General features: G+C 45.2%; 1 protein-coding gene across 1 annotated transcript; it reads right to left on the bottom strand.

Annotated features, from left to right (window-relative positions):
- Positions 1–1,277: 1,277 nt before the first annotated feature.
- RPL8 (ribosomal protein L8) lies at positions 1,278–7,388 on the bottom strand. The gene is made up of 6 exons (XM_083361858.1): positions 7,248–7,388; positions 5,689–5,832; positions 5,032–5,173; positions 4,473–4,691; positions 4,099–4,214; positions 1,278–1,987 (listed from the first exon to the last, which is right to left on the bottom strand). The coding sequence occupies exons 1-6, from the start codon at positions 7,341–7,343 to the stop codon at positions 1,829–1,831; spliced, it is 876 nt and encodes a 291-aa protein (XP_083217984.1). The 5' UTR covers positions 7,344–7,388; the 3' UTR covers positions 1,278–1,828.
- Positions 7,389–16,998: the final 9,610 nt, after the last annotated feature.

Raw genomic sequence — 16,998 nt, 5'->3', positions numbered from 1 at the left:
ACTGAAAATAGCTAAAACAAAATTTGTCTTGGTCTTAAGAAACTGTAGATATTTTTTTTGAAACGGAATGAAATAACAACAGTATATTTAACTACAAGTTTTAGTTCTATATCTACATTAGAAACCCAACAGCACATTACTGAGACCTGACAAGCTATCATTGAGTAATATGAACAACTTGGCACCTCCTTTTCCATGTTAGACCCTGAGCTACTTCTCTTCCTTAGCTAAAAATATAAAATTTCTTAAGCTAGGAAAAGCCACAGGCTGATTGCATCTCAACCCGAGTGCACCAAGATGCATTGTGACTGGTGGGTGCATAATCTTTATGTACATACATTGATCAAACTGGAAATATCTCAAGGACCAGAAAAAGGAGACAGCCTATTAACCAGAAATTCAATAGGAAGATGCATCTATTAGCCCTTTGAATGTAATAGGCAAAGTTTATGCTAGACAGCTGAATCAAAAATTACTGGACCGGCTGGATTCTGAGGAAATCGTTGGACTGAAACAAGCAGGATTTCAATTTGTATACAAATACATTGTTCCAAGTGAGATTTTGGAGCACTTAAGTTTACCAACTACAAAGAGACCGCAGCAGGACTTTATTCTGGCACAGGCCTTGTTCCATTATTAAGACACATTATTGATGCCACGGGGCCATGGAATGCTCACTACAAATAAATCAAGCAAATAGTATCTAAGTCTTCAGTGTTTCCATTATTTTTTTAACCAGAGTAGTTCATATCTTTGTCTTTAATCTTTCTGAGGCAAAAGCCCTGGCCCAAATTTTATGTGCAGGTTGGGCTTGATATCTTAGTTAGGACCCCTTAGAAGCAAAGCTACATTTCTCAGGTCCGTCTTCCGTTTCTAAAAGCATCCCCAACATAGCTCTCAGACCAGGATGCCACAAATTGGATAAATAACATGACAGGATAGTAGTGTCATACTGGCTGAAGCAAGATTTTTCTTGTAATTTTTGTTGTTAGTTGCAAAGTCGTGTCCAACCCATCGCGACTCAATGGACGTTCCTCCAGGCCTTCCTGTCCTCTACCATCTTCTGGAGTCCATTTAAGCTCACACCTACTGCTTCAGTGACTCCATCTAGCCACCTCATTCTCTATCGTCACCCTCTTCTTCTCTTGCCCTCAATCTTTCCCAACATTATTATATAAATTCAATTGGATTAACCAAAGATTAACTCTCTGCTGGCTAAAATTAAACCAAAATATTTTATTTATTGAAGAGTAGGTGACACAGAACTTCAAACCACATTTAGTTCTTAAACATGGCACTTTATTTAAAAAAGAAGGAAACCTCCAAACTATCTGAACGTACAATCCTCTTTTGGTTTAAGTAAATAATTGTTTTCAGGCCAAGCATAACATCTCACCATTACCCCCTTTTAAGAGATAAGCATATCACTGAAATTTTTATTAGAGATGTTGTAGATTTTAGCGAGCATTCCAGTGATTTCCAAAAGGAACATACAAGTTTTACACTGAACTTATCAGATACCAACCAACATATAACAAGAAACATACTCAAGTACAGTTGTCTGCAGTGAAAACACAGCGCTTGATTATCTCACTGAATTAATATTATCTCACCTTTTAGGTGATATTTTAGTACTATACAGTTTCCTGGGTGGATTGTGACCCACTGTGTCTTGTTTTCTTTGGATGCTTCTCTGATCATAAATAAAATCTAGTTTTTAGAACATTTTAAATATAAGATGGTTGGTAGAAGCTATTTCTAAAATAATTCTCACACTCCATTTTTTAATCAGATGGCATTTATTTATGAGTATAGTAAAGTGAAAAATTTAATTCTCCTTCTCTTGCACAGTCTTTGTCCCACGCAGTCTACCAGTACGTCGGGCTGCAATAAGACCAACTTTGCGACCAGCAGGAGCATCCCTCCTAATTGTAGAAGGTTTACCGATGTGTTGATGGTTACCACCACCGAAGGGATGTTCAACAGGCTGGGAAAGAAAAGCAATCAAAGTCAAGGGCAGGTGTTTCAAATATTAAAGGAACTTAATTAAAACTCCCATTAGGCAAATGGCATCATTGCTAGTGTTACCAAACTGAAAGCAAAAGAATCTGAGGGCATCTTGTCCACTGCAAGCAAGAACCAGCATTAACGATTTTTAGGAAATGGTCCAAACTGCCGGGAAGAGAATGTAATATCTCTTGCTCCCTGCTTTTAAAATATTGATATGTATTAGCTTTGATCTAAATGTTGTATTATCATTTTGTATTATACATTTTATTGTATTATAGTACAATTTGGGAGTTTAAAATCTTGCAAATAATATAGCAGGCATTATAGTGTAAATATGGAAATCAATATAAAATACTAGCTACGAGTAAAGATTTAAAATAAAATATGAACATCTACCTCACCATTAGGTTTGAGGGAGGAGACACATAACTAGGGTCAAAAACCAATCTTGCCTAGAATTATATTATGAAAAATTCTTCTCTATTTTCCTCTTCCCTCGTTTAATTTTTTTAAAAATCCTCTTTACCAAATAACCTAATTTAGAACTAGGGAGGTGCATCAAAAGGGGCACCATCTTTAAAAAGCGGTATCTTTTCTTGACTCAAATAGTAATGGAGGAATCCCAAGAAAATATGCATTTGAGATGAGGTGCAGTGGATATAAGGATAAAACCAGGAACTTTGGGGGGGGGTTAATGGGGGAAAATGGAACTTTGATGTTATATGTTGATGGCAGCAAGATTATTTTTACGCATAAAAATGGAAGGACTCAATCCCCACAATGGATGGATGGTTGCAAAGGCTGATGGGAGTTAGCAGAGAGGGCTAAATTGACTGCTTTGATAAAAGGAAAAAAAAACACAATTACTTTTGTTTCTACTTGAAAACGGCTTCTGGACTTTGAGCTCGAGATGGAAAAAGAAAAAAGAAACTTTGATTTTGGGTTTTACTGATTAGATAGATCTGTTGCTATAGAAATGGCCAGCTTATGCCATTATGTAAAAATAAAAAGTTGAGCTTTGATGTTACTATCTTATTCTATTGCACCAAAGGAAGTCAGAAGCCAATGCCTTTTCCTTCTTTTCTACACTTTTCTCTTCCCTTTTCTCTCTCCTATTTTCCCTATTATTTGCTTTTGTATTTTTGTCTTTTATATTATAAACTATGGTAATAAAAAGGATAAAATTGAAAAGTGGAAAAAAAAGATGAGACGTTCTTAGTATGCAGGCAGGTACTTAGGAAAGTTCTGACCGAAGATCATTCCTCCACACCCCCAGCAATTGTCAATAAGAGAGCTTTTGGGGAAGGACTGTCTAAAGAGCAGCAGCATACGTAGATCAAATTTTGTGCTGGAGACTAAGCTCAGATCATCTGCAAAGATATCACTAATTTTAATTGAAAAGCACGTTTCTTCCTTTAGGACCAGCACAAAATTATGTATAGGAAGACTGAATGATTTCTGCAGTATACGGGTCAAGGCTGCTAACCTCGGATGTTCTTGCTTTGACAACAGATGGAAATGCAGCCATTTTCTCTATTGCTTTTAGAATTAGTTGCTGCTAGGAGGGGGAATAAGGATGAGAGTCCAGCTAGTCATAACAATAATAACTTAATCGTGGGAACCCAAGGTCATGGGGCCGGGAGCTGATAAGTGTGTTTTGGCGGCTGGAGAGCTGGGGAGAAAGCCTGCGCTTCAAGCTAATTGGGGAATGTGATTTATGACCGCTTATTGGAGGAGGGAATTACACTTGGTTACTTTGTATCCAGGGGAGGGGAATTTAGTTTCTGGTTTCAATTATGTAGTGCCATATTTGTTTCTCAAATAAAAGATTCTTTAAGGTAAACAATGCCTCGAAGTTCTTTTGAAGAGTTTCATCTATCTATCAGAACCGTGACAATGTGAATATCTTCCGAGGGTTGTTAACATGCAAACTCAAGAAAAGATGCAGCTTCATTAAAGAGATGTTGACAGGTAGTATACAGACCCATCTCTTCCCCCCCCCAGACACCTTTTCTTTTTAGGCAGCGTTATCAATGTAGTAAATAGAAATAAAATCGTATTAGCATGATAAATACAAAAACCACTTACGTTCATAGCCACACCACGGACTCGTGGCCAGCAATTTCTCTTTGCTTTGTATTTGTGGTAGGCCCGCCCAGCCTTCAAGATGGGTTTATCAATACGACCACCGCCAGCAACAATACCTACAAGAATATGAACAGCACAATTACTACAAAAGGTCATCCCTAATGACATTTTTTTGCAAATACTAAATTCAAAACCTACTTAATTTGCCGTATTAAATATCAGCATACTAAAATAACTTTCTGGAAAAAAATAACCATTACATTTTCATAACCTTTACAGCGCCAGGGCCACTCCACGCTGACCTAGTCTAAACTTCAGATATTACAGATTGCAACCGTTTATTTAGGTTCAGAAATCTTAGGGATAATATTTACCAACAACGGCACGATTTGCAGAAGAGATCACCTTCTTTGATCCAGAAGGCAGCTTCACCCTGGTTTTCTTTGTTTCCGGATTGTGGGAAATAACGGTGGCATAATTTCCAGAAGCACGAGCTAGTTTCCCACGATCTCCAGGTTTCTCTTCAAGACAGCAGACAATGGTGCCTTCTGGCATTGTTCCAACAGGGAGGACATTGCCAATGTTGAGCTGAGCTGAAAGGGATGCATTTGCATGAATGAAAATGCTCTTTATAATAAAAGTGACCTCTGGGTTACACGGGGGGGGGGGGGGGGAAGAGGAGGAAGGCCCATGCTAATCTACAGCAATAAAATAGTTGGCAAGTTTGGTAGCATCTTCAAGGCTAAGGGTGGAACCTTTTGACCACAGCAGACATTCCTGACACCTGATCCCTAACAAAGATATTTGGCCTTGAAGGTCTGCCAGACTTTGGGTCTCTTTTCTAATTCATGGTATTTTTCTCCAATGCCAACTTTTCAAAAGGATGCAGAGGTTACAACAAATCATAAATGGTCACCAATTGTCTTTACTTACCTTTCTTGCCACAATAAACAAACTGTCCTGTGTGAATGCCCTCAGCTGCAATAAACAATTCTGTTCGTTTTTTGAACCTATAGGGGTCGCGAAAAACAACTTTGGCAAGGGGAGCTCCTCGACCAGGATCGTGAATGATGTCCTAGAAAAATATTAGAACTTGAGAAGTTTGAGAAGCCCAATGGCTTCAAAAATGCAACAAATACAAACTACAATTTTTTTAAATGCAGAAGTATTTACGTGCTCTTGCAGCTCAAAACGACATTGCTTTATACCCACCAAAATAATATTGCAAGGCCACAGAACCAAGTATGTACTTCAAGGGCCATGTATTTCATATCCACACTGCAACGATTATTTTAGAAAAGATGGATATGTGTGCGTGTGAGAAGTTTAGATGCATTTTTATATTCCTCACCCAGAGGTTGTTTGCTGTATTCAAATAAGAACTTTAAATTCATATTTTAGTTCTCGTATGAGACTCAAAACCTTTCAGCCATCCCTTTAAAAAGCCCGAAGCCTCTGTTCACTTTGATTTTAAACAAACTATTTGTAAGTCTGTTCTCTTGGCACTGTTAGCTTTCATGAGCAAAAACTGTTTTTAAACTTTAATAAACTATCGTTGGCTGCACAGCATTTCCACAACCTGATACTTGCCTTTACAATGCCCTTGATGTAGCCGTGTCTTTCAGCAAAATCAACAGCCCTCAGCTTTGCTGCCCCCTTTCTGTGTTTCACATGAGCCCTGAAAACGGAACCTGCACCTTTTCTTTGACCTCGTATTACACGGCCCATTGTGCACTGAAAAATAATTGGAATCCCAGTTATTTAGGATTTTTTTAAAAGAATAAACCCCATTATTTAACACATACTGTAACGTCAGATATCATTAAAATAAAAACGGTTAACCTCCTGACAAGATCATGAATAAATGAATCCAACCTGTAGCCCCTGGAAACTCAATGCAAAATATTAAGCCAGCTCTTTTAGTCCTATTTACCTTGTAGGGTTGTGGGGATAAAATTAAAGATTTAATCTGTAATAATATAAGCTACCTTGAGTTCCTGGGGGAAAATTAGAATATACATTGAGTAAACAAATGAATATGAAAATGGTTAAACTAATTCTTTCAAGGCTATTTTTTTGCTTTCCAATCAAGTTCTAAGAAGTGCCTGGGCTTTCCTAAGTACCAAGTGGTTCTAATTTTTTTTGAGATCAGCCAAATTCTGATCTTGCAGTGACCATATACCAATTATTAGCTGCAGTGCTATCCATAACTCAATCGAAACGTTCCCTCTTTCCATTTTTTAAAAACAAATTTCAACAAATACAATATATAAGCGTTTATTTTTCTGTATCTTCATTTACAGTGATTAAATCGAACCTGAAATAAGTATGGTGCTTTTTTAATCTGATCCGCTTATCATTTAGGCATCCACTAAACCTCTATTTAAAAACATTCAGGGGGTTAAATCATCATTGGGTGTGTTTTTTTTTGGTAAGCCTGATTCTAAGTAAGAAATGGGTCATTTTTGAGAGCACAAATGAAAAGGCACTGGGGACAAATCAGCTAAAGCTTAAACTCTGGGGTTCTTTTTCAATTTTAACTTTAAAAAGTTCTTCCTACGCAATAGCAATGTGAAAATAACCTTAGAAGGGAAGGTAAACGCTGCTCAAAAGGTAAAAGCGATTTCATGAGCAGTGGATCAATTGTGAATTATCGTGTAAGAGCAGGGGTCTTCAAAACCTGGCCCTTTTATGACTTGTGGACTTCAACTCCCAGAATTCCTCAGCCAGCGTGGCTGGCTGAGGAATTCTGGGAGCTGAAGTCCACAAGTCACAAAAGGGCCAAGTTTGAAGATCCCCTGTGTAAGAGCTTTAAAAGCTGACAGGTTGTAAAAATTAAGGGCTTCGAAGAACAAGAATAAAAAAATAAGACGAGAAGATAAAAACAATTAAAGGCGTCAGAAACAGAAAAGCTCTTCGCCATATTTCTCCAATTTGGCTCGGGGCCCAAGAGGACCGGCGCTCGCTTGCCGCGGAAACCAAGCAAGTACTAGCTAGAGAGCGCCCCAAAATGCCCGCCCTCCGCTCGGAAAGGCTCGGCCAGGTGGCAAGCCGGTCAATAACCCTCCGAGGCGGCCAGGGAGGGCTCAGGGAGACCCGATGCCGATGGATCCCCTTGGGCCGCTTTTCTACACCGGAGAGACTCTTACCTCCGCCGGAGCCTGCCCCAGGAAAAAGAAAGCTACGGCGATGACGTCACGACAAGCTCCTTCCGGCCAAGGCGGAAAGCGGAGTGGCCAAGCCATCTCCGCGCCTGCTGGGTAATGTAGTTCTGACAGGCGGGAATCTGAATTCCTTCTTGCTTGGTCGCTAACGTCTTCCGAGGTGCGCTGCGTTGCGTCCCGCTTGGGTTCCGCGCGGAGTGCTTTGTCCCGTTTCCCTTTATTTCCCGCTGCACGGCTTCCCTTGTTTATGTATTTATTTATTTAGTTTGCTCCTTCAGTTTCGAGGCCGCCCGATTCCACAAGTGCTCTGGGCGGCTTACGGGTACAAATTAAAAGAAAAGTAAATATATCAAGGGGAAAAAAAAGACAACTGCCCGGACCCCGAAACCCCGAGGCCAAAAGCAAAGGGGCTCGACCCCTATCCTAAACTGAGGCCCCCAGGATTACATACAACAGGTCATCATATAATTATCGATGCGCAGAAAAAACACTCTTGAATTCACGGTTATAGTTTAGTTTTAGTTTAGTTTAGTTTTATTTAATTTGTATACTGCCCTTCTCCCTAGGGACTCAGGGCGGTTCACAGGGCATATATAAATTACGATCCAAAAGTTAAAATAAGATTAAACCAATGCCCAAATAAAAAACAATAATACAATAATAAAAACAACAATTTTAAAAGCCCATATTCCCCCATCAGGCCAGACCAGCTAATTCGAATAAGTGGGTCTTCAGGCCGCGACGGAAGGTTCGGAGGTCTGATGTCATCCGGAGCTCCACCGGCAGTTGATTCCATAGTGCCGGAGCGCCCACAGAGAAGGCCCTCCCCCTGGGGGCCACCAGTCGGCATTCCCTTACCGGAGGCACCCTGAGGAGGCCCTCTCTGTGGGAACGCACAGGGCGGAGGGGAGTTGACGCCGGCAGCAGGTGGTCCCTGAGGTAACCCGGACCCATGCCATGTAAGGACTTAAAGATCATAACCAAGACCTTGAACCTCACCCGGAAGACAACTGGTAACCAATGCAGCTCGCGGAGCAAAGGTGTAACATGGGAGTACCGGGAAACTCCCAAGACAACTCTCGCGGCCGCATTCTGTACCAGTTGGAGCCTCCGAGTGGTCTTCAAGGGAAGCCCCATGTAGAGAGCATTACAGTAGTCAAGGCGAGAGGTCACGAGCGCATGAGTGACCGTGCACAGGGCATCCCGGTCCAGATAGGGCCGCAACTGGCGCACCAGGCGAACCTGGGCAAAAGCCCCCCTAGTCACAGCCACTATATGGTCTTCCAGGGTAAGCCGTGAATCTAGGAGGACTCCCAAGTTGCGAGCCCTATCCACGGGGGGTAAGAGCTCACCCCCCATAGAAAGAGATGGAACATTTTGAATGTCCCGGGATGCCGGAATGCACAGCCACTCAGTCTTGTCAGGGTTGAGTTGAAGTCTGTTCCTCCCCATCCAGACCCGAACTGCCTCCAGGCAACGGGACATCACAGCGAGGGCATCACTGGGGTGGTTTGGGGTCGAAAAGAAAAGTTGGGTATCATCGGCATATTGATGATACCCAACTCCAAAACCACGAATGATCTCACCCAGCGGTTTCATGTAGATGTTGAACAGGAGAGGCGAGAGAACCGACCCCTGAGGAACTCCACAAACGAGAGACCTAGGGGCCGATCTCTGCCCCCCTGCCAACACCGACTGCGAGCGTCCCAGGAGATAGGAGGAGAACCACTGAAGAACCGTGCCTCCCACTCCCAATCCCCTGAGACGCCGCAGCAAGATACCATGGTCGATGGTATCGAAAGCCGCCGAGAGGTCTAATAGGACTAGGACAGAGGAATATCCCCTGTCCCGCGCCCTCCAGAGATCATTCACCAGAGCGACCAATGCCGTCTCCGTGCTGTACCCGGGCCTGAAACCCGATTGGTAGGGGTCCAGAAAATCCGCTTCATCCAGGACCAGAGGGAGCTGATGCGCCACCACACTCTCAACAACCTTCGCAAGAAAGCGAAGGTTGGAGACTGGACGAAAGTTGTTCAATACAGCTGGGTCCAAGGCAGGCTTCTTGAGGAGAGGTCTCACCACCGCCTCCTTCAAGACGGTGGGGAAATAACCCTCACTCAAGGAAGCAGATATAACCGCCTGGAGCCAGCCTCGTGTCCTCTCCCTGGCTGCATAAACCAGCCAGGAAGGGCACGGGTCCAACAAACATGTGGAGGAGCTCAGCCTCCCCATAATCCTGTCCACTTCATCAGGGGTCACAGAATCAAACTCTTCCCAGGTAACATTGACAAGACCGCCCGTGTCCTGATCGCCTGACTCTGCCCAGTTGGAGTCCAAACCGGTCCGAATCCGAGCAATTTTATCCGACAGATGTTGACTAAATTCCTCGGCACGACCCTGTAAGGGATCCTCCCTCACCTCCTGATTAAGAAGTGAGCGAGTCACCCTAAACAGGGCGGCCGGGCGATTATCTGCGGACGCGATGAGGGTGGAGAAGTAATTACACCTCGCCACCCTCATCGCTGCGAGATAAGACCTAATATAGGTTCTTAACCGCAACCGGTCGGGTTCGGATCGGCTAGACCTCCAACGGCTCTCTAGGCCCCGTTTCCGACGCTTCATCTCCCGGAGCTCCGTGGAGAACCATGGAGCTCGCTGGGATCTGCGCCGGGTCAGGGGCCGCAAGGGTACAACCCGGTCAAGTGCCTCAGTGGCTGCCCTTTCCCAGGCTTCCACTAAGGCATCCGCCGAGCTGTGAGCAATGGAGGCAGGTGGGGACCCCAGCGCCGCTTGGAATCTATCAGGATCCATTAGGCGTCTAATCTATCAGGATCCATTAGTAAAATCAGATTGACTAATTGTATAATTAATAAAATGAAATCAAATTTACGGCCTTTTCAATGTACTTATTGGGTGCATCCATTTCAATATTTGGGGAGAAAACAGATGGAATTGTTGGACTTCAATCTCATGTCAGCGATACGCTTAAGGTCCGTAATGGCTGTTAATGTTCCGAAGCAAGGTGGCTGTAAAAAAATCAAGAGAATAAAAATAGTATTTATTGGGTAATAAAGCCTTGGCAATTCCAAATTGAATAAAGTTGCTGATCTATGTTGGCAGCTATCAATTTTATCTACACATTATGTCAGATGACTTGTTCTTTAAACTCTTTTTTTAGGCTTTTAGTACTGAATTACTGTATTTTGGGAAGATTTCGTCCTGAAAGGGAACGTTAAAAAAAATTGCTTCATTGATTGGAAAGTTGTCCCATCATTAAAATCCCCCTTTCCAAAGCAATGCCTATAAATCCCTATACGAGAATGCATGTTCTCTATGTAGTGTGCTTCCTATAGGAAAATGCTCAGTGCTTGAGCTAATTTGGAATTCTATTCTTTTACCACCATTTATAAAATTTGCCCAGTTCCCCACCATTATTGACCAGAGTCCCACAAACATTACTGTTGCTTTTTATATCATAAGGTAGATATATTACTATTCCAATCTAATTATTTTCTGTAGGGCATTAATCCTATGTTGAAATTACAAAGTGATCTTATCCCAACTCAAGTACGCTAATGCTTTATAACATTCTAAAATATTACTGTTAGCGAGAGAGTTATGCCTGATGGATAATTTAACTAGATTTGCTATACAGGTCACATAATTTTCTGTATAAATATCCTGATCTCCAATAACATGAGAGGTGAGTGTGTGTGTGTGTGTATGTTTATTTACAATGATCCGGCGCAGATCCCGATGGGCTCCATGGTTTTCTGTGGAGCTACGGGAGATGAAGCGTCGGACACAGAGTCTGGAGAGCTGTTGGAGATCCAGCCGGTCTGAATCTGACCGATTGCGAATAAGATCTTTCACTAGGTCTTATCTCGCGGCCATGAGGATGGCGAAGTCTAATTACTTCGCCACCCTCATCGCGTCCGCAGATAATCGCCCGGCCGCCCTGTTTAGGGTAACTCGCTCCCTCTTCTCCCAGGAGGTGAGGGAGGAGCCCTTGCAGGGACAGGACGAGGAGTTTAGCCAGCATCTGGCGGACAAAATCGCTCAGATTCGGACTGGTTTGGACTCTGACTGGGCAGAGTCTGATGGGGAGGAATCGAGCGGTCTTGAGAGTATTATCTGGACTGAGTTTGATCCTGTGACTCCCGAGGAGGTGGACAGGATTATGGGGAGGCTGAGCTCTACCACCTGTTTATTGGACCCGTGCCCTTCCTGGCTGGTTTATTCAGCTTGGGAGGAGACACGAGGCTGGTTCCAGGCAGTGATAGCTGCTTCTTTGAGTGAGGGTGTCTTTCCCACCGCATTGAAGGAAGCGGTGGTGAGACCCCTTCTCAAGAAGCCTGCCCTGGATCCAGCTATTTTGAATAACTATTGTCTGGTCTCCAACCTTCGCTTTTTAGCGAAGGTTGAGAGTGTGGTGGCGCGTCAGCTTCCTCTGTTCCTGGAGGAAACCGATTATCTTGACCCGTACCAATCGGGTTTCAGGCCCGGGTACAGCACCGAGACAGCATTGGTCACGCTGATGAATGATCTCTGGCGGGCTCGGGACAGGGGTTGTTCCTCTGTCCTAGTCCTATTAGATCTCTCAGCAGCTTTTGATACCATCGACCATGGTATCCTACTGCGACGTCTCAGGGGGTTGGGAGTGGGGGGCACTGTTCTACGGTGGTTCTCCTCCTACCTCTTGGGCTGTTCGCAGTCAGTGTTGACAGGAGGGCAGAGGTCCGCCCCGAGGTCTCTCGTTTGTGGAGTGTCCTCCTGGACTCGCGGCTCAGTTTTGAAGATCATATAGGAGCCGTGACCAGGGGGGCTTTTGCCCAGGTTCGCCTGGTGCGCCAGTTGCGGCCCTATCTGGACCGGGATGCCTTGCGCACAGTCACTCATGCGCTCATGACCTCCCGGTTAGACTTCTGTAACGCTCTCTACATGGGGCTGCCCTTGAGGAGGCTTCAACTGGTGTATAATGCGGCTGCGCAAGTTGTGATGGGGGCTCCCCGATACTCCCATGTAACACCTCTGCTCCGCAAGCTGCATTGGCTTCCGGTTGCCCTACGGGTGAGATTCAAGGTGCTGGTGATGACCTATAAAGCCCTAAATGGCTTGGGTCCGGGATATCTGAGGGAACACCTGCTGCCGGCATCAAGTTCCCTTCATCCTGTGCGCTCCCACAGGGAGGGCCTTCTCAGGGTGCCGCCGGCAAAGGATTGCCGGAGGGCAACACCCAGGGGGAAGGCCTTCTCTGTGGGTGCGCCTGCCCTTTGGAACCAGTTACCTGTAGAGCTCAGGACTGCCCCAGATTTTCGTTCGTTCAGCCGGGACCTGAAGACCTGGCTCTTTGAGATTTCCGGCCAAGACTGAGAACTTTTAATTTTTAACCTATTGCAATTGGGTTTTTAATTAGAGTTAAGGGTTTTAGATTTTAATTAAGGACAATTTAATTTATTTTAATTTGTTATTAACTTTTGTATTGTTATATTGTTTTAATCGCCTTGTGAACCGCCCTGGGTCCTACGGGAGAAGGGCGGTATATAAGTTTAAATAATAAATAATAAATAAATAAATAAATAACCTGAAACAGTAAAACGTGAAGTAAACAACAAAGCAAGATTAGGAAAAATAAACAGACTAATAAGAACTAATTCATATTAAAGAGGAACACCCATAATCAGTTTGATCCAAAAGAATGGTGGATAATTTTTTTTACTGCTAAATGATCTAGGAATAGTGTTATGTATTCACTTATAATGCACATTGTTACCGTATATACTTGAGTATAAGCCGACTCGAGTATAAGCCGAGACCCCCAATTTCACCCCCCAAAACTGGGAAAAGTTGTTGACTCGAGTATAAGCCGATCCACCGTTCTGCAAGCCACCGGCGGAGGCTGGATCCGCGCTCTGCAAGGCTGCTTCTTTCCGCAGCGGAAAGAAGCAGGCAGGCTGCCTCGTTCCGCAGCGGAAAGAAGCAGGCAGGCTGCTTCTTTCCGCAGCGGAAAGAAGCAGGCAGGTTGCCTCGTTCCGCAGCGGAAAGAAGCAGGCAGGCTGCTTCTTTCCGCTGCGGAAAGAAGCAGGCAGGCAGGGCGCGGAGGTCCAGAGACCTGCCGACGTTTGGGGAGGTTTGCGCGCACACCTCCCCAAACTTCGTCAGGTCTCCGGACGGCGGTGGCTTGGGAGAGGTGCGCGCGATCCCGGAAACACCAAAGCCTCGGCCGCGCACAAGTCCTCGGTAAGTTTTTTTTGTTGACTGGAGTATAAGCCTAAGTGGAATTTTTCAGCCCAAAAAGTGGGCTGAAAAATTCGGCTTATACTCAAGTATATACAGTATGTATTCATTATTTACATTGTTAAGGTATTATCGTAATAAAGACTAACAGGGCTGAGGTAAAAGCCGCGGCAGCTTTTGACAGCTGTCAAAAGCTGCCGGACAGAACTACGCAGGCGCATCCGACTGACAGTTCTGCACGCGCCTCCACTGACAGCTCCGAGCTGTCAAAATCTGCCGGCTCCGATTGGAGGAGACGAACGGCGCGGGAACCGGCTCAGCCCTGATTGGCTAACTTACTGACAGCTGCCAGTATAAATAAGAGCCATGTTCTTCTGTTGTTTGCCTGGTTCGGAATAAAAGTTAAACCGTTTAACTCGCTGTCTCGCCTGCTTCTTAACCAAAGCACTGGCAACGAAGGTGGGATGCCTGCTTGCCTAAGCTGAAGTCACTACCTAAGGGGAGAAGAGATTTTTTCCCTTAGCCCGAGCTAGTCACTCGCTGAAGTCACTTGGAAGCCGAACTTCCATTCAACGCAAGCAGCTGCACCCACGGTTTACAGACAGCATGACGAACCATGGCCACATTCGAGAGTTCAATACCCGCCACCCAGAAGGCTGGGAATCTCATCTGGGCCAGGTAGAAGGATACCTGGTGGTAAAGAAGATTACGGACGACCGGGCCAAGGCAGCTGCCCTCCTCTGGCTCAGCGGGCCCGCTGTCTATGATGCCGCTGTGGGAATCTTCACCCCTGAACCGATCGCCACTATCTCCTACGCCGATCTTACCGAGGGGCTGAGCAAATACTTCATGCCCATCAAGTCAGAACTCTTCTGGAGAGTAAATTTCGCCCGAAAACTACAGTTTCCTGACGAGCCAGCAAATGACTTCATAACCCGGGTCAGACACGCCGCACGACGGTGTCGGTTCCCGGACTTAGAAGACCAAATCCGGGACCAGATCGTCATAGGGCTCAAAGACGAGCGGCTGAGGAAGAAGCTGATCGCCAAGCCAGAAATGACAATGACCGATGTGGCGAGGGAAGTCATTGCATACGAGGACAGCCACGGTGACAACCGACGTTCACCTGACAGCGGGCCCAGTGGGTCCGTGCACCAGGAGGACGGCGGGTTCAGCGGTCCCGAAGATGACAACGTCTCCATGGACATCGATGCGGTACAGCGGCGGTTCGAAAAGCTCAGGCTGCAACGCAACTACAGAGGGGGGCCTGCCAACAATCAGAGGGGCGCTAACTTCCAGCCAAACAGGGCTAAGTGTGCCAGCTGCGGCGGAAGCCACCCGAGAGCAACGTGCCGGTTCCGCAGTGCCAAATGCCATGGGTGCGGAAAGACAGGTCACCTCAAAGCCGTGTGCCGCAGCCGGAGCCGAGAAAATCTGCATGAACTGGAGGTGACACCCGCAGGTATGAGCCAACACACACCCAAATCCAGGCACAGTTCCAAACCCCTAGTGCTTAATGTGAGGGGAACGGCGGGGAAATACACAGTCCACAGCACTCTTAAGCCCAAAGTCAAGGTGGACGTTCTGATTCATGGAATCCCCTGTGAGATGGAAGTGGACTCTGGGTCCTCCGTCTCACTCATTTCGTGGCAAACTTACAGGGACATTTGTAACCAAAGTAGAAAACGACCCGCCCTTCGACCCACCAAACTCCGCCTAGCTGACTTTCAGAAAACGCCCATTAAACTCCGGGGAAAGGCTTCCGTCCCCGTGGAGTTCAAACAATTTAAAGGATCCCTCCCTATACTAGTGACCCAGGAAAACAGAATCAGCCTGCTAGGACTAGACTGGTTCGAGGCACTAGGGATAGCGTTGACAGGCGTCAACGCCATTCAGCTGTCAAACTTAGAATCCGTCTGCCTTCAATTCGCGGACGTCTTTGACAGCTCGCTAGGAAAGTACACTGGACCGCCCGTATCGCTTAAACTAAACCCTAATGTAATGCCTGTCAGAATCAAGGCAAGAAGAGTTCCCTTCGCCTTGAGAGAAAAAATAGAAACTGAGCTAGACCGATTAATTAACTTAGGAGTCCTAGAACCAGTAGAAGGGGCAGAGTGGGAGACACCCATAGTGACCCCAATTAAGCCAAATGGCCAAATAAGATTATGTGCCGATTATAAAGCGACCCTCAACCGCGCATTAAATGCCCATGCCTACCCGGTCCCGGCTGTCAAAGACATCCTCGCGGCCATTAAGTCAGGCGCCATTTTTGCCAAGTTAGACTTGGCGCAGGCGTATTTACAGCTGCCTGTCACCCCTGACACCGCCTTAGCTCAGACAATCGTCACCCACAAAGGAGCATTTAAAATTAACCGCCTTCAATTCGGCATCTCTGCAGCCCCGGGGATCTTCCAAGAAATCATGGAAAAAACACTTAAAGGGATCCCCGGGGTCTGTCCATATTTTGACGACATCCTAATTGCAGGGGAATCAGAAAAAGACCTAGCTGACAAATTAACAAAGGTGCTCCTTAGATTCAGGGAGGCTGGTCTCAAATTAAAACGAGACAAATGCTCCATCGGGGTGCCTTCAACAGAGTTTTTAGGATTTAAAATTGATGCTAAGGGAATTCACCCCACTGAAACAAAAATTAAAGCCATTAAAACAGCACCAACCCCTAAAAATAAACAAGAACTTCAAGCCTTCCTAGGGTTAGTTAATTTTTATCATACCTTCCTGCCTCATAAAGTCTCCATTGCTGAACCCTTACACAGGCTATTAGATAAAGGCAAACCCTTTAACTGGTCATCTGAGCATGATAAAAGTTTTAATCTATTAAAAAACTTACTCACCAGCAATGCAACAGTAGCCCTGTTTAACGAACAGCTGCCCTTATGTCTGGCTTGTGATGCCTCCCCCTACGGCATCGGAGCGGTCCTAAGCCACTTAACTAAGGAAGGAACGCAGACCCCTGTAGCGTTCTATTCCAGAACGCTGTCAAAACCTGAGCGTAATTACGCTCAGATTGACAAAGAGGCTTTAGCTATAGTGGCTAGCGTAAAAAAGTTTCATGACTACCTATACGGCCGACCCTTTACCATTTTTACGGACCATAAGCCCCTATTAGGACTTTTTACAGTAAACAAACTAACCCCACAAATATTATCTCCCCGCATCCTGAGATGGTCTACCTTTCTGTCAGCCTATTCATACAACTTAGAATACAAGCCAGGGAAATCCATGGGCCATGCTGATGGCCTTAGCAGACTGCCCCAACCGATAGTCAACCCAGACCCAGCACCAGCTGGAAGGATACTGGCTATCTCAGACCTGCCAGAATGCCCATTATCTGTTAAAGACATCTCTGCAGCCACTGCTGCAGACAAAATTTTAGGCAGAGTCTTAGGCTATGTCACGTCTGGCTGGCAATGCACACCCCCAGATCCAGAATTCCAACCTTACATTTTAAAGCAAAAGGAATTATCCACCCATCAGGGGT

Source organism: Vipera ursinii (genome assembly GCF_947247035.1).
Source record: "Vipera ursinii genome assembly, chromosome: 4".
Lineage (NCBI taxonomy): Eukaryota > Metazoa > Chordata > Lepidosauria > Squamata > Viperidae > Vipera > Vipera ursinii.
This window is presented reverse-complemented; position numbering and strand designations above follow the sequence as displayed.

Coding starts and splice junctions, on each gene's coding strand:
- RPL8 (XM_083361858.1), bottom strand. CDS start 7,343: ATGGCTTGGCCACTCCGCTTTCCGCCTTGGCCGGAAGGAGCTTGTCGT. Junction 5,833..7,247: donor TGGGGCAGGCTCCGGCGGAG/GTAAGAGTCTCT, acceptor ATTATTTTTCAG/TGCACAATGGGCCGTGTAAT. Junction 4,215..4,472: donor TGCAAATCGTGCCGTTGTTG/GTAAATATTATC, acceptor ATATTCTTGTAG/GTATTGTTGCTGGCGGTGGT.